General features: G+C 46.5%; 1 protein-coding gene across 1 annotated transcript in view; it reads right to left on the bottom strand.

Annotated features, from left to right (window-relative positions):
- Positions 1-569: 569 nt before the first annotated feature.
- ZNF407 (zinc finger protein 407) overlaps positions 570-18,244 on the bottom strand; it is a 460,868-nt gene continuing 443,193 nt past the window's right edge. Inside the window, exon 9 of the mRNA XM_011948924.1 lies at positions 570-2,876. Within this exon, the coding sequence (XP_011804314.1) occupies positions 1,558-2,876 (1,319 nt within the window). The 3' untranslated portion in view covers positions 570-1,557. The remainder of the gene's footprint in view (positions 2,877-18,244) is intronic.

Raw genomic sequence — 18,244 nt, 5'->3', positions numbered from 1 at the left:
GGAGGTGGCCCTAGAGTGGACAGAGCTCAGCAGTGAGAAGGGTGCTAGGAAGAGGCCGGTTCCGCTTCTGAACTGGCCAAAGCGTGAGCTGGTCTCCATGCTCTCTCAGGAGAAGATTTTAAACGGCGCTTGTATTTAAACAAAGAAGGTACCATTCTCCTTTCCTCTCATGTCTGCTCTTCTCAATTTCTAGATGCTATCCATGATAGAATATGTTATTGTCACCAGAATGCATCTGGGCCATTTGCCAGACGCTGAGAAACAGTATCGGGCTGCAGGGGACGCGCGGCAGCGCTCCACGGCGTCTGAGGCCACGAAGGAGGGAGAAGCCAGCAGCCACGAGCGCCGGGGTGCCCCTCCGTTGCCACAGCTGCCCACCACTGGCTGCTGAAAATAACATGCCATAATGATCTTTTAATGCTATAATTTTATTTCAAAGAAAACAGAAACAGAACAAAAACAACCTTTGCATTTGAGGGAGGAGATTATTTTACAGTTTTGGAAAAGAATAAGAGCAATTGTATCAGGAAACAAATGATTGCGACAGAAACTCGCATCCGACAGTTGCAGTGAATCCACAAGGAAACACAGACCATGCTGGCAGCCACGGCAGGGCCGCAGGGCACAGTGTCCGTGTTAATGTTTAATGTCAGCATTTTCAAATGGACAGAAATCACGAAGAAATCCTGCAAAAATGATATCAATATGAACAAACCCTTGTTATAAAAAGCAAAATATTGATACGAACAATATCTTCCAGAGTGCGCATTTCACATATAGGCTTTATTGTATGAAACTAAGTCAAAATTAGAAGCACTGGCTATCTTCACCAACATATATTTTAACTGAATATAAACTTCAAGGCTTTTCTTAACCATAGGCTTAAGAGGATTTCTTTTATGCAGAATGTGACCAGAGCAACGAATACACCTAAACTGTCTGAAGATGGGAAATTTATACATGAAATGAGCTAGCAGGCTTCCTTTGGTCTGGGGACACTGTTATTCTAAAATTAAAAAAAAAAATGATGGAAGTAGACTGCTTCGAGACGGTAACACTTGTAGCTGCAATTTTTAGCCCAGTAGAGAATGAAATGTAAACGCAGCTACATGCTGACTGCACGAGCAGGCGCACCCCAAGCCACGAGGGGGATCTTCACCACTTTCCCCAGGGCGGTGACCTCCATGATAACTGAAACGGAAAACACCTGTGAGAGAAAAACCCACCGCCAACACTTGGCTTCTCTTCAGCACAATGGCCAGGACAAAGGCGGAGGCCACTGACTGAAGGGCCCCAGCGGACCAGAGCTCCCTGTGCGGCCTGCGCCCGGCCCTCCCATGCACCCGGCAGCCTGCTCCCCGAGGCCCCGCCCACGGTACCCTCTGTGGATGCCTGGCTAGTGGCCGGTGTGACTCTCGCTGGAAGTGCACGCTCAGGGCTCATGGGAGCCTCGTCCTCACCGTTTTGAAGGTTTCAGATGAAGCTCAGGAAACACAGCCCCCCACCGAAGCTGGACCTGCCCAACGTGCCCTGTGCTGAGTAAAGGTGCTGCGCGTCTCAAGCTTCCTGGAGTTCGCTGCTTTCTCTTTGGCTCTCAATCGCTGCTGCGGCCGGGGAGCCCTCCTGGGTGTAGATGACCACGCTGGCCAGCTGCTCCGCCCTGCTTGGGGCCCCGGCCTCCGTGCCCAGCGTGGCCCCGGCCTGCAGGAGTTCCTGCGAGTCTGCAGTCTCCAGCACGGTGTGGGAGTACAGACCCGGCTCGTCCTGCACCCCCGGGGGCAGCTCTGTCACGATGTAGTGCGTGGCGCCCTCGGAGAAGCCGCCGCTGGACTCCTGCACCATGGCCTGGACCAGCTCCTCCGTCACGATGATCTGCGAGATCTCCCCGTCGGACTCCACCAGATCCATGTGCTCGCCCTGCGCCTCCTGCATGATGATCTGGGCACCCTCCCCGGCCACCATGTGGACGGCACCCTCCTCGCTCACCACCACCTGGGTGACACCGTCCTTGACCAACTGGCTGGCCGCGGTCGTGTCACACACAGCAAACTGGAGGACGCCCTGGACCATCTTCTTGAAGGCCACCTGTGCCCGCTCCTGAGAGGCCATGGCTGCTGAGGGATGCACCACCTGGGTGAGCACCTCCACAGCAGCCGGGCTCTCCTGGGCCTGTGGGAACATCTGGATCTCGGGGGTCTCAGGGTCGGCAGCTACATGGGAGACCTCCTGGCCGGGCAGCTGGATCAGCACGTCTTTGGGGCCAGGCCTGCCTTGCTCCTCGGGTCCAGCCCTGCCCTCCACCTCCCCTAATTCAGTGACCGCACAGAGCAACGCATCCAGGGCTGAGGATGCCTCAGGGGGAGCGACTCCAGCCTCCGAGAGGTTTAAAATCTCCTGCTTGGTCACCTGTTGTATCACAGTGCCACCTGGACTGAGGGACTCATCCATGCCGTGGCCTTCCATGGAGCCTCCCACGACGACCACCTGGGTGGCTCCATCAGCCAGCTGCTCGGGAAGGATGGGCCCGGGCACCACGCTGCCTACGTGTGCCCCACTCTGACTCGTGGCGATGACCTGGCCATCCTCTGTGATGTGTACCACCCGGGCCACCTGGCCGGCCATGGCCAGCGTCTGCAGCGTGGCGGCGGCCGTCTCCTCCACAGAGGGGTCCAGGGCAAACTCCCCGTCATAGCCCTGGAAGATGATGACCTGCTGCACCTGCTCGGGGGGCGGCGCCGGCCTCCTGCTGCTTCTGAGGGGTTTCTCCTTGACAAGGGGCTCTTCTGCCAGGGCTGCCGCGGTGAAGGGGCTGTCTGTCTCCACAAAGGTGGCTCCTTGTCCCTTCAGACGGCACTCGTAGGACTTGGAAACAATGCCTAAGGGAGACAGGGACCAGTTAGAGCCTGGAGAAAGGACTCGTAGGCGTACAAGTAAGACCTTTCTTCTGTAGAAGCGCTAAGCTCTCAGCACAGACACCATGACCCCCTATTCCAAACTCTGAAGAGCTCTCTACAGTGCAAGCTTCAGCGGGGCCAGAGGCCTCCACGGGCATCTGCAGGCAGGCTCTAGGCTCAAGGGTACACACAGTTAATGCTGGGAGTGCACCTCCCCAGGGTGAGCTGTCCAATACAACTCTTTGCAGGGGTGAGTGCCTCTCCAGTGCCCAGGGAAGGAAGCTGGATACCTCCCCCTACCACCATCATTTCTCTTGTAACAGTGCATTCGGTCACAGGTGCTAAGTAAAGTTCAGCAAACAGCCAGCAGCAGTATCTCCTAACCCAAAGGAAATTTTTTTTAATGACCAAATATGATATATGGTATATTTGTTTATTCAGCAAAAAGAATAAAAGCCTCGCATATTAAAAAACACAGCTGTAAAAGTTTAATGCAATAAATATTTATTGAACACCGACGTTTCAGGTGCTCAACCCAGGCAGGCAGCCTGTGCGGTCATGTGAGTCGCCGTGTCCTGGCAGCATGCAGGGCGCTCTGCAGGGTAATGGGCACCTGCAGACACGGGGTTCTGGCCACTCAGGGGCTGAGAGGGGAGTCTATACTGCAGAACTGGGTGGTGGGCTTCGCGGGGCCAGACTCGGCCTTCCTCCTCTCTGTCCATCTTCCAGACAGTGCCTGGGATGGAACAAGTAATCAACAAAGATGTGTTTGCCGAATGTCTTGGATACAATGTAAGGTGACAAGTACTGCACAGAGACAAAGAAGCCATACATTCAGGAAAGAATATTCAGGGAAAGATGGAAAAAAGAAACAAATTGTAGTCCTGTCTTCGGGACAAGATTCAAGCCATCTCCTGCGGGCTGGGAGGAGAAGTCCCAGACAGAAGCAGCGAGGCCCAGGCAGAGGCAGGAAGGCCGTGGGTCCCCACGGTGCTTCAAGGCCTCGGGGCAGTGGAAGGCTCGGGCTGTCAGGAGAATAGGTTGCTCATCTCACGGCAGGTTGCCCAAGGCTTCCTCCACCCTGCACTAAGGTACCTGGGCTCCGGGCTGCAGAGAGGAGCAGCGTGCTGAATGTTTTTAGCAGGACGACTACAGCACTGTAACGGAGGGTAAGAAATTTTGATCTGAAGCACCAGCCCCGAATGCCTTAGTGAAAACACTGTGTGTAGACGATACCATAAGCCCCTTGGTGCCCAGGCAGAGGCAATAAGGGGAGACCAGGAGAGAAAAGAGGGGGCGAGCAGGGACGAGAGTGAGGAGGGGAGAGCTGGAGCTGGCCACATCCCCTGATCTGGGGCCATCTTGTGCCCTTCACCGTCTGCCCTTTGTCAACGGGATACCCAGGGCAGGCGGGCAGGGCACAGGGCTCAGGTGGGCAGCAGGATTCTGAAAGGCCTGGGCTGCTGCAGGAGCGCTGAGCCCATCTCAGAGCTCTCGGGCCAGGGGCTTTGGCTGTCATCTGTGCTGTACAAGGAAAACTTGGGCATGGTACAAGGACGGTGGGGACGGGAGGCGCTGCACGAGGGCACACGGCCAGGCGCACATCACATCTTCCTCAATTGGCGACTCAGGGCAATGCTTGCCGCTCCCTGCCTTGCTGGATAAAACAGGGCTGGAAATGGTAAACTTTATTTCACATAAAAGAAATGGGCTCTTAAAACAGACTTCCTGCTTTCTTCTTTAACTCCCAATTTTCCACTGGTTTCTAACCGACTCCATCCCTCCTCAATAAGAGAATGATCGACAGGTGGCCCACAGCGAACATTTCCATATTTCAACAGCAACCACATATTTGAGATATTCTGCTTTATTCTCCTTGAGGGGGTCAGTTTCTTAATGGCATCTTTTAACCTTAACAAAAGGGAAGAAAGGATTAAGAATTGTTAAGAGATTATTTATCACCAGGATCTCTTAAAAAGAGTCAACCATTTTGCTTATCGTGTTGGTGGTGATCTGTAAGAAAGCGTTTCTTTCAACACCGAGTTCATTCTGAGCACAGACCCCAGACAGGGCCTGTCTTCCAGTGGGTGCGTCTCAGGCAGGCTCACCAGAAACCGTTAAATCACGTTTACCAAGAGGACATGCCCCAGCTCTCACTCAGGCTGGAGGAACACGGTCCTGGATTTGAAAGTATTAATTAACTGTTAAGTACTAATTAATATATCTTCTTTCTCAGGCAACTCTGTAAAGTGTGAATCTTAGAAAGGGGATGGAATTTCAGGTCAAGAAAAGAGCTGCAGGGCCAGCCAGGACTAGCTCCCCTACCAGGAGACTCTCCTGTGTACTCGCTCTGCACCCATGGAACCCTAGCATGAGCAGGTGCAGTCAGGCTAGTGAGCCGCAGGGGTGAGCCAGGCCTGGCCTCGCCCTCATGCACCAGGCAGAGGAAAGCACTGCGTCTTCAAGGTCAACTCACCCTTCCCGAAGAGGGGCCAAAATGTTCATGAGTCTAGCTGAACACATTCCCTAATTATAGTGCATCCTGTTTTCTCATGGTTACCCCCAACCAAGGACAGAGAACAACTGGGTAGCACTAAGTGGGGCTGCTGGCTGGCCCCTCCGTGTGCTTTGGGTAGCAGGCACTTCCAGAACACGACTTCCTCTTCCCGAGGCTTGGTGGTAGCAGTTACAGGTATTCAACCTGTGGTATTCATGCTGTGTGAATGCCTGGAGACTTTCCAAAGGTCACGTGTGGTAAGTTTTGTGGGAGCCACTGCAGAGCCTTGGAAAGGGTCTGCTTGGGCACGTGCCTGGGGACAGAGCTCCTGACTACCTGCCTTTCCCCCTCCTCCCACTTTGCAGAAAGAACCCGCACCCATCCCCGCCTGATGCCTTGCCCTAGGGAAGATCAGAGTTTAAAAGCTAAGCTGAGATGAGGGTGGGCGTGCAGCTCCCGGGGCAGAGGTTGAATCGCTGCCTGTCTCACGGTTGTCTTGTAAACTTTGATCCTCCTATATTCTCTCCTCAGAGAGGTCAGAAGCCTCAAGAGGGTGGCGCCCACAGCTCCTGTATTCGCGCTCCCTTTCCGCCTGAGCATAGGCTGGGCATGTGTGGCTGATCCCGTCAGTCTGCCATCTGCTAGGACCTCTAGATCTTTGCCTCCTGTACTTGCCAAATTCTTTCTTTGGTATGCTTGCAATTTCTCCCCAACCCCTACTTTCCTACCCAGTGCCATCTTCACATGTCAGCCTTGATTTGTTTGTTTCTGTTCATTCTCTAATTTTAATGTCATTTAGTCTAATTCAGAATTTGAAAACAAGGGAAATAAGGACATAAAAACAAAGAAGGCAGCCTTCCGGTCATTCCCCTACCCCACTGATTTTAATTACAGAAGAGGACATGCTGCCTGTACATTAAGAGACAGGAGGAACTGCTGTAGCTGGGAAAGGAAGAACAAACATCCTCTTCCTCGGTAGTCTCAGGAAGAAATGGTGCACGCTCGAGTCCGAGCAATTCTGTTCTTTACTCTGTAACTGGACAGGAAATCTCTTGGGTGTAGAATTATCCTTTGAATCCCTTGCAGCACTGATAATTATGCTATTCTGAACTACTTACTGAATGTATTTGAATCCAGAGGTGGGTTAAGCCACTTCCAGACCATTAATGTAAACTAAATGGGTAAATACTGCTGTCAGTGTGGGGTGTGACGAAGCCTAGCAACATCAGCGTCCTCACCTCCGCGCACGCACAGGCCCAGCGAGTCCATCACAGTTCATAAATGCGAGCGCGGGTCCATCTTTTGATTCAGCAATTTAATAACTTCGAGTGCTGTCAGTACGGCTTTGAAAAATAGCACCTATAAAATGTAACAGCCTCAATCAGATTGAAAAAGATTCACCCACTGAAGATTCTTCCATTTCAACCATAATGAATTAATGTTGAGCTATGTAGAAGTTCAAGTGTCATTTAAACTAATGTGAGTCTCTTCTGTAACTTTCAACTCCAACTGGGCTATGACCAGGAATTTACTGGGCACATCAACCTCCATTTTTGAGCTCTTTCTGGTAAATATGAACCGTAAAGCTCACCAAATGCAAATGGCCAAACGAATACGGTGTTTGGAAAACAGGTACGTGGTACAGGTTGCATCCTTCACTGCTTAGTCACTGTTACGTCTCCAAAAATCGCACAAAGCCTTAATGGGGCATGGATGCTCCATGTAGTATTTGTATTATGGTACCTTTGAAAAAGTGTCAGATTTCAGTACAGTAACAGCAGCTAACCAAACAGTGTGCCTAAAATCATTATTTTTTGGGTCTGTTTCCAATAGGGCGATAAGCAGCTTTGCGTAGAAGGCACAAGTGACATTAAAATGCAGCCTCGCGTCCGTCTACAAAGTCCTCACTTTCTGCCCGTTTGCTTTTGCGAGCACAAAGACATTTTACTCCCTTCTCAGAGCCGAACGCATTGAAAGTTCACAGCTTGGATGGAATAAAAAGGTAGTTACTGGGGTGTCTGAGGATTTGCTTTTGGGGAGAGGATTTTGAGTTCGGCTCGCTGCTCTGGGTTGCCGTTATGAAGCTGCAGCTCCTTCTGCGTGCTCGAAGCCAACATCTCCAGTGTGGAAAAACACAAGCTCCATTACGTGGGGGTGGAGCGGTGAAGCCGCACAGACTCCGCTCCCCAAAACTGTGCTGAGGGCTCTGTTCTGCTGGCTGGTGTGCTTCCGGGAAGCAGCACGGGGCTGCATACCTGACTCTTCCTCTGTGTGTGCTGCTCCTTCCTTACTGTCATCACTTTTTCCACAGAATAAATACCTGACGCTTTTGTTAAGCTTACATTTAATTAAAATGTACAGAATTTGTGCAGTAAACCCGAATGAAAAAAATAAAACAAGGGCCCCCTCTCTTGAAGGCATACGTTGTGAATGAAAAATGTCATTACAGACTAAAAAATTTTGCAGTAAACAGGGCCTACAGAGAGAAGTTTCCCCTGTAATGACATCCATAAAATACACAAATGGCACTTTTAGTACCATCCTGAATATGGCATTTTCTGTGCTCTACACACAATGTAAATGGTTTGATCATACAGCATAATACTCCATTGGGTTTATAGAACAATCAATGTTCCATAAAATGATGTATTTATCCAATAGCAGGCTCAGCAGTTACTGGTGTATGACATTGTAGGACACGGGCTCGGGCTCCTGGGCCGCACACATGCTGGCTGTAAAACTTATCTAACACCACTTCCACAACTTCATCTCATCTGTGGCAAGTAATTTGTGGAAGCCTCAGCTTGGTTTAAAAAAAACTTGTAATAAAAATTCATAGGATTTTCAGGAGAATGAAAGCTGATGACAATAGAAAGGTCACATTGTGTCTCCACTAAAGGGGTCAAAGGTTGTTAGCAGTTCTAAAACCGAAAGTAGATTTCATGCATCACGTAGCAGATAAAGATGGCATTAAAAAGACATGTCGTGGGGTGAAATGCCTATAATGCCTACAAAAGCCTGTGCTAATATCCTATGTAAACCACTTTGTTGCTACAAGTCAGCATTTATTTTAAATTTCTAAGCTTCTCTGGAAACGGTACTAAATGTTGATACATTGCTAGGTTACATCTCAGACACTGGATGCACTTTAGATTTTCTAGTTTGGTAGGCCCAGTAAGCTTGAGAATGCTGGGTTGGTTCACTGTCATAATGAGAGCACCTTGAATACGATGCGATTAAAAAAATAATACTTTTCTCATAAAAATTTGGGACACACAGGACATTGCAATTCTTAAGCCACATATAATTTTTCTTGGCTTCAATTTTAAGATGTAATTTTAACAAGAATGTTAAGAAATCATACTTAATGTCTATTAAAATGAAACAATATTAACAGATTATGCTAATAAATTAGAGCCATATTTTAATGTCACAAAAGCTTATAAGTTTCTCAAGTGAAAGCAGGAAAAATGACAAATTAAAATTCAATGAAATATAACCTTTTAGAAATTTCAAAGCAGGGAATACATTATTCTTACAATAGCAGTCACCAATAGTTTAGCCAGTCAAACTGGTTATCAATAATTGCTCCATAATTTATTCATCTTATCGACAATAATAATTCCCTGGCATTATGCAGGATGTCCTGTCACAGAGCCCCCACTGGACTCTGGGTTTGAAGAAGTGATGCTTTCCATGTTAACACTGGTACATAGTACGGGGGACTCCCTGCCTTTGAGCTACTTCTTGCACTAAACAATGTGAACTTCCTCAAGTTCCTGAAGGGAAAACTCCAACCAAGTGGTTTAGGGACTTGGCTGGGATCAAAGAGTATGAATCTGGTATAGCATGGGACACAGGAACCTCTTAGTTTTATATTCCAGCAACCAAATGGCAATTTCTCCTTTTTTTTTTTTAATTTTTTAATAACACAGGTTGGTCAGTACCTCATGTCTCCCATTATTTTCAATGGTTAGAAACACATTCTGGTCAGTGTTACTAAAATTGACACACAAAACAGAAACAAATAGGTTACTTGAAATACAAGATTAAGAATTATTTTTAGCCTTTGACATGCATGTTAAACATGGTAGCCAAACTAGTGAGATTTATCTCAGAGCACAGATTAGTTTTGGTCAGCTGACAGGAGCTGGCCTAAGGATGAGTTAAACATATCACAGCGTAATAACTGAAAGGAGTTTTGGTAACTATCTGCTGTATACCACACGTAAACATATACAAATACGTTGAAGGAGGACAGTAAAGTCTTTGTCATGCCTTGCATTTCATGAAGGCCGCTGTTTTATAAGAAGAGATGGGGAAATTGCTTTTCTGTAAAAATTAACTGAGGTTCACACCATTTCCGGAAAACTCTTTCACACACATTCAAATACACAATTTCTTTGGATGTACCATGCAATTTTTAGTGAAGGAATATTTACAATAAACCAGGGCAGAAATTTAGGCACCAAAAGTTTTAGTCCCTTTTTCTTAATTGCCATGGGTGCAACACTTAACACTAGCAGCAACTGAAGATCATCATATAAAACCCCTGAAAAGAATGCTAGATATTCACAAAAAACGAAGACAAAATTTTATCTCGAGTTGGAAATATGTAATCATGCAGGTTTCTAACTTTACCAAGAATAGTCTCCATGGGCCTAGATATTTCCATGGCCACTGAAGAGTGACAAAGAACAAAAGACAATATTTTACCTTTAAAGTCACAAACCCTAAGAAATGTAGTATTATATCAGACCCTTAGGTATATATTATCATTTTCATGCATGAAGATCTAACAGTAATGGAAGTGATGCACACAAATCTCACTCAGTAAGATAAGAATGCATGCTTTAAGGTTATCTTGACAGGCTTTGTGGGGTGGAGAGGAAGGGCAGCGGTTAACTGTTTCTCTGCTGTGCAGAGGCCTGTGAGCTGCATCGAGAGATCGCGATGCACAACCATGTCCCTTTGGAAATTGAACTCAGGTGACAGAAACAGTGTCATCGAGTTTCATGGAGGGTGATGAGATGGCACTTTAAAATCAGGCTGGGAAGGGCTCTGATCTAGTCATTTACCCATGAACAGTACTTCTTAAGAACTGCCAGTTGATGTGCCAGCAGAAAGTGCTCAAAAGTCTTCAGTCCTATTTGGAACAAAGCAAGGGGAGGAGAGGTGGAGGGGAACCCGTACAGGTATCAACACAGGGTGCGTCTCTCACTCTGCACACATTTCCGGGTGTTGAGGTCAGAGCCCTGGCCCACGGGAAGGGGGTGTCCCTCTTGGAGGCACCCTTGCCTCTCCTTCCAGGGCAAGCCTTCTGCTCCTGTGCCCCGACATGCGTGTGAGCATGAGGGACAACGGCTGAGAACACGTAATAGTGCCCTTCAGGCTTTGCATGGGGGTGGAACCCAGGCTTGGAAAAGGGCTGTGGAATGTCAGTCCCTCAGGAGTGAGGCTTCCAGAAGACCTTCGAACTCTACCAGACAAAGAGCAGCCCCTGCTTACTGTAAGGCTGCCTCTGTTTGACTTAAAGACCTAACAAACTGGAACAGGCATTCTTATGGAATCAGAAAATCAGGAATCCCAACCACCTTTCCCTAAACGTCCTCTGACAGTCTATGAACTCCCAAAGCAGATAAACAGTATCAGGAGACAAGGCCTATTTTTCAAAACTTGTATACATTATACATACCTTAAAAGGTAAAATTACGCAAATAAGACCAACCAATCCTGCTGGAGGGCAGGTCTCTAACAAGACTGACTTGAAAAGGCTAACAAGGCAGATTAAACTTGTTTCCTTTTTGGTTTTCTGGAAAAACCCTGTAAAAAAAAATTCACATTCACTTTTGTAGTCATGTTTCTATTTCCTTTATATTATAGTATCTTCATATTGTTCCCAAGGAAATGAGAGGAAACAGACATTTGTCTTCATTGTAGACACTTTTGTATGAAGGTAGAAAGCAAACCGCTTCTCAGTAACCGCACAGAGGCACCATTAAAATCAAATTTACAGTAAACAGAACCTATGGCTGGGGTAAAACACTAACAGTTAGTATTTTAATGATCAGCAAAGCTTTTGGAGGTCTAACATCTGCTCATAGCCAAACGACAGCAGCTGCTTGTGTACACTTGAAACAATGCGGATTTCTTCTTTATGCCTTAAAATGAATCATATGTTCTGGGCACAGGGCTGCTCTTTCCAACAGAGCTGGTGTGTGCCAGGGGACCCCCAGCACCCTGTGGATAGCAATTTGGGAAGGCCTGGGCTCTTTCAGGCAGGAGATCCAAACCTGCAGAAATCCCTGAGTCCAGGAAATGAAAGCAGGAGAAAGGGTGCAGAGACCACCACTGGCTGGGCAAGGCTGTCAGGTGCGGGGGAAGCAGAGCCTCAGGAGCTGTCACTGTGGAGCAAGCCAAGGGGAGGACACAGGGCCATGAAGGTGAGGGGACGATGGCCCTCAGTCCTTCCTTGGATCTACCTGGATGGACCTGGGAGAGCCTCTGTGCCAGGCCATACCCAGCCTCAGCCTTTTCTACATATGGCAGGGCCGAGGGGGTGGACTGGATGCTGACATTGTCAAGGTAGAAAATGGTAACGCATTTTCTTCCTAACCAGTAGAAACTAAAATCTTTACTTTCAACATTTTCCTAAATATCTAAGTTAAATTCCTATTGAAAGCTGAAGAATATCTGTGGCTTGGGTCCTACGGAATAACATACCCCTGGGATAATAAACCTTAACAAAAATCTAACAAAAGACCAACAAGGAGGCATGAACCCTGACTCTGGAATGAGCAGAATGAATAGAAAGTAACTTTCAAATGGAAATCCTGAGTGAAGTGGCAGCTGTTGGAACCCACAGTCAGGCAGCTTGGTGAGACAGTATCCGTGGTTTCCCTCCACACACCTGACCTGGCTTTTTTGAGAAGCAAGGGAAGTTCAGAGGGAGATCCTTTGAAAAAGCACAATCCAAATGAATATTGACCCCAGGCCTGCCGGGGTCCTGTCTACCTGGTGCACTGTGCACATCTGAAATGCACAGGATGAGGCGACACAGGGCCCGGGTGTGGCTGGCACTGAGGCCTCACTGTGTCTAGAGGGAACAGTGCGCCATTATGTCTCAGCAGCTATGCACGGCACACTGAAGTCTTCCAGAAAATTTCCACAGTAGATTTTTGAAATAGGGTAGTAAGTGCAATGAGGTAATAATGCGTCATGGAGCTGGGGCCACTTACAGGACCACGTGATTCCGCTGTGTTCCCAGATGGTGCAAACAGGAAAACTATCTTTAAAAAAATGATCACCAGTTTATTAGGGAAGTTAAAGGTTTTGTTAAACAGGTGGCACTATTTTGCCTTTTCACTAAAAGCCTGCTTGAAAGGAGTTGGCTGGCAGGCACACATAGCAACGAGCTTGTGGTATGGATCTGAACGCGGATCAGGGAGTCACATCCACGCACGTGCGTCCTTCCACCCAGGTGTGCGTGCAGGAAAGCGGGAGCAACGCTGTGTATGGGGTGCCCCACAGGCACCCCCAGAAGGCACTTTGTGTGGGAACGGTGACATGAACAAGTGGAAAACTAAATTCACCATGTGTAATCCAAACTCAGGCACCCAAAAAACGAGCTCTATCAATCAGGCAGCTGATGCCCGGGTCCACTTGGCACACAACGAGTTGTCCACTTGACATAATCTTCAACAAGGGTTAGAAAGGCAGGACTTGGAATGCTTTCAGGTGGAATGTCTAAGGGCCACTTCTTCTGCCGGAACTTCTCAGTCCCAAAAATAAAGCTACAGGCCTGGTCCTGGTGGAGGATCTTCAAGAGACATGGGAAGACCGGAAGGCAGGCCCCTGAGCTCCTTCATGGAGGGAGAGCAGTGGCATTCTGTCTCATTCTTCTCTTCTTTTTTTTTTTTCTTCTGTGGATCAACAAATGGCTCACCTTGATATTCTGAAGGGGTAAAGCCAATCTAGGACAAGCATGCGACTCCTGTGGCAGGTAACAGCGTCAGGTAACGTAATTATACAATGGGGCATAATAGGCTAATTATTAATACTGTTTTCTAAAATTTAAACACTTTATATGCTTAATCAAATGTAACATCTCCATGTTTTCTTTAAATATACACATACACGTGCATACATACAATTAAGCACACCCGAGCACACGCCTTCGTGGACATACACACATACGCAAGCGCAGCTAGCAGCGTTCAACAAGGGTAGCCTTCCATTTCCATTCTCATCACATTCCTTATCCAAAGGTCTTCCCCAGAGCCTCTCCTGAGTGTGAATCTATGGCATACTGGATGGAGTAGAGACGTGAGGTAAGTAGGCAGAGTCTCTGCCTTCCTAAGCTATGTTCAGGACTATGTCAAGTGGGCAACTGGCTGTGTGTCCAATGAACCTGGCCTTCACTTATGAGAGTGCCTGATGACATGTGGTGGTCTGTGCTTTTTAGGGAGTTCCCTGGAGAAAGGCCCCTCGGACATGTCTCACGTAACTCCTTACCTGATGACCGACCCCCAGACTAACAGCAGCATGGCTGGAATAAGTCCCGACACACAATGTTTGAGCAACACTTGTTAATTCTTTAAGAGCTGTTAAAGTTTTTAAAGGGTAGGACATCTAAGGACTGGAACAGTGTTAAAACCTCCAAGGTTCAGAGATTCCATTCCATATCAATTCTCTCTTCCCTAGAACCCTGAATATGTTTCTTTCACTATTCATGTGGTTCTGATGCTATTACTCTACTTCATTAAGAGTGACTGTGATGGGAAATGAAATCACACTGCTGACAGTCCTGAGATCTTAGAGGGAGTCAGCGAATGGGAGAGAAAGGCAATGATCTATTTTACTTAGTACCATAATTAGAAGAATAAATACCCACTGTGAAAATCAGTCACATGACTACTAGTAGAATTTTTAGGTTCCGTAAGTGAGCACAGGAAGAATGCACTCAGGTGCTTTTGTTGTTTGTCACATTTATCATCTATTAGAGTTTCCGGGTAAACCTAACAGAAAAACCTAGGTCCTAAGTGACAGCATTAACATGAGCAACTGGATACTTACATATGTCTTAATTGTACATTTATTTAATTTGAAAGTTACGTTAGGTTTTAGAGACATTAGGTAGACACCCATACAGCCTGTTGTACATAATTCCAGCCTATCACAATGAATCTTAATTATCCATACATGTGCTTGTCTTTCCTGCTACACTGGGAGCTCTTTGAGTGCAGGGCTCTATTATTTGCCATGGCATCTTCAGTGCTTGGCATATAATAGGCCTTAATAAGTATTGCTTTAAAAAGAAGACAAACCTAAAGAGGAAGGATGGACTAATCTTTAAAACATCTTCCAGGTAAGAGAAAGAGCATGAGCTCTGGTGTTAGCATGCTTGGGTTTGATTCCTCACTACACCTGGAAGTTACTATAGAAAGAGAAATCTCCATAGATCTCTGTGTTTTGGTGCTTTTTGTGAGCTGAGGTACTGACTACTTTTACAGTAGATTATCTTTTCATGGGTGTTTCTAGAGAAAACAGCCTTGGAAGAGAAAGAGGGTATCTTCTTGCAGAGCAAAGGGCAAAAAGAGTCATTGTCCATTATAATAAAAATAAGTACTCCTTGGCCGGGCGCAGTGGCTCACGCCTGTAATCCCAGCACTTTGGGAGGCCGAGGCAGGCGGATCACGAGGTCAGGAGATCGAGACCACCCTGGCTAACACAGTGAAACCCCGTCTCTACTAAAATACAAAAAATTGGCCAGGTGTGGTGGCGGCGCCTGTAGTCCCAGCTACTCGGGAGGCTGAGGCAGGAGAATGGCGTGAACCCGGGAGGCGGAGCTTGCAGTGAGCCGAGATTGTGCCACTGCACTCCAGTCTGGGCGACAGAGCAAGACTCCGTCTCAAAAAAAAATAAGTACTCCTCTTGGGCAGAGAACAGGCAAGTTTACTGCTCGTAATAAAAGATTTGGGCTCCCTGAATTCAGTGTTCGTTGCCTGTACTACAACACACCGTGTGTACAGATGTCACCAGCCTCTTCATGTCAGCCTGTGGGAGTTGGGACTTGGGAAACTGGGTCAGATGCTGACCCTTTGGCTATAACTGTTGCTGTGATTAATAAAGTCCTTTATCTCTGACCCTGGAATCTCGTGTCTTCTGCTAGTACCCACAAACTGTGGCAGAGTTTTTGCAAGCTGGATAAAATTTTAGACTTTTCGTAATTCTAGACAGTTACTTAAATTTATTAAATCTTGATTTCTTAATCAATAAAATACGTAACATAATACTTATTTTCTTAAAAAGTAAACGAGACAGCCTATGTATAATACTTAGCATTGTGTCTGACACATAGGAAGGGCTCAATATATTAACAGTAATATATTATATGGTAATAATAATTAGTATTATTTTAAGTTTAATGCATTATATAGTTCAGTTCATATCACCTGAAATTGGTATATAATGTAACTAATATCTATGAATACACAAAATAATCTTGTATGACTAAAATATTTGAAGCACATTATACATATAACAAAATCAAATTTAATGCAAATAAATGTAAAGTCCTGCAATCAGTAGTAAAAAATTGCCCAAAGGATGATAGAAAATGACTTCCAAGTTCTAGCCACTGGTAGGATCAATACACTGACGTGGCTACATCAATACAAGTACAGAGTTCAGGCGAAGAACGGGAATAATATGATGATGAGCTGCTCAGACCATACTTAGGGTGCTGTGTTTAAGCTTGAGCTCCATGTTTTAAGAGAAACATTGACAAACAGCCATGAATATAGAGAAGAGAAACAAAAATAATTGGGGACTTAAAATGCATAAAGAATGGCTTCAATTTACAAATACTTAAAGGACTATCATGCAGAAAGAGAACAGGTTCATTTGGCATGGCTCTAGAGGGCAAAATGGGGAACAGCAGAGGGAAGTTACAGGAAGAAAACTTTGCCTTAATCACACTGATTCAGAAACTGAAACATGATGCCTTAGCATTGAGGCTCCTAGTAAAAAAAAACCTGAACCACCACTTTTTGGAGATGCTGCAAAGAGGACTCAAATCAAGGGCTCCAATGTTCTTGTTAATATTTAGATAATTATTCTAGAACTCCCAAAGCAGGGAGCAGAAGTTCTGCTGAATACGGGTGGCCCTATCAGAGCAGACAGTGCCGGGGACCCACGTGTCTTCAGGAACCGGACAAGCAAGCATGATCCCAGGCTAGTTAGTGAAACCCTGTCAGAGCAGGAGGCTGCGCTGTCGGACGCCCAGTGATCCATCTGAGCTCCATGATGCCGAGCTCTGGCTTCAGCTCTCAGCCACCCAACATGCTACCTGACGCTCAGTTCCTTCAAATGCAAACAACGTGAACTTTCTGGGCAATTACCGGAGATTTGAATCTGCCTAGTTCTGTGTGTAATTATGTACCATGCCAGCTGACAGTGAGATTGTGATGAACAATTCCCCCACCACCTAACCAAAAAAAAAAAAAAAAAAAACTACTGGCCAGAGTGTTATTTGGAAAGACAGCGAGGTTGCCGTGAGCACTCACCACTCAGATTTCCTGTCAAGGAGCATGGCTGGCAGCACTGCCCCCACTGCATCCAGGCTGGCCAAGGGTGACTCCACAAAAGGGTCCCCACCAGGCCCATTCCTGCCAGCCAGGAGACTCTCGCTAGGTGACTCTGGCTTGGTGGCCCTACAGCCTGAACACTGCCTGCTCAACCCTTCTGCCCCTTCCAACCCTCCAATTTAATGAATTTTTTCAGTTTTTAGGAATCATAACTGTTCACAAGCAAAATATGTTATTTGTAAATACATGTTTGCAAATAGCAGGCCTTCACATCTTGTCATTCTAAAACAAAACAAACATTTTAAACATAATTATAAAGTTGATGAAAATAATCTAGTTAATTTTTTAAAGACAGAAAGTGTCAGGATTCCAATCATTGGCTCATGAAAGCACCTCTCACTTTCGTATCGAGCTGAGAGTTAGAGTCCTGTCAGTCATTACTGGCAACATGCTTCAGGCCTGGGAAGGCTAGGCTGGGTTGGAAACGGACTTCTGGCTATGATGAGAACACAGGTAGTGGTCCCAAACAGCTGAGGGTTGAAGTCACCTGGGTACTGTGTGGGAGGCTGAGAACCACCCTGTGGAAAGGAGCTCCAGGGGACACTGGCAAAGAAAGGTCAGAGCCAGTCAAAAAGGCTGGAAAGTCAAGACCTGAGTCACGGAAGGGAAGAAAGAAGAGAGGGATCGACAATGGCAAATGACAAAAAGGAATACCGTGTAGACAGACACATAATTTGGCCTTTGACACATAATTCCAGAAAGACCACAAAATTAATCAGCGAAATCAGAATACTATGGAGAGCAAAAAGGGCGGTGTCTGTACAGGTCACCGGGAGAGGAGGCACAGGCCCGATGCTGCTGACAGCTGTCAGCCTCAGTTCCATTAGGATCTAAGTCTATGATTCTGGCCATTTTCCTCTTGAGCATGTGGTTAGCGACTTGTGAACACCAACACGTGCCATATTCTATATAACAACCAATATAAGGCTGTCTGATTAGTGGTTTCATTACTATAACGAAGAAAAGAAACTCATGTGAAACTTGGCATGACGTGCACAGAAATACGGACATTCATATGTTTACCTTCGCCTCTCCTCACTACTAAACGTCATCAGGTATTTTTCTCAACAAACATACTCCACTCTCTTCTGCAGCAGCCAGACAATCAGAATGACAGTACCGAATTAATTCCTCATTTGCTGGCTGAAAGAAACTCAAAGCAGAATTGCCAAAGGGCAAAACGGAGAGAGTGACACTATACATCT

Source organism: Colobus angolensis, unplaced genomic scaffold (assembly GCF_000951035.1).
Source record: "Colobus angolensis palliatus isolate OR3802 unplaced genomic scaffold, Cang.pa_1.0 Scaffold287, whole genome shotgun sequence".
Taxonomy (NCBI): Eukaryota; Metazoa; Chordata; class Mammalia; order Primates; family Cercopithecidae; genus Colobus; species Colobus angolensis.
This window is presented reverse-complemented; position numbering and strand designations above follow the sequence as displayed.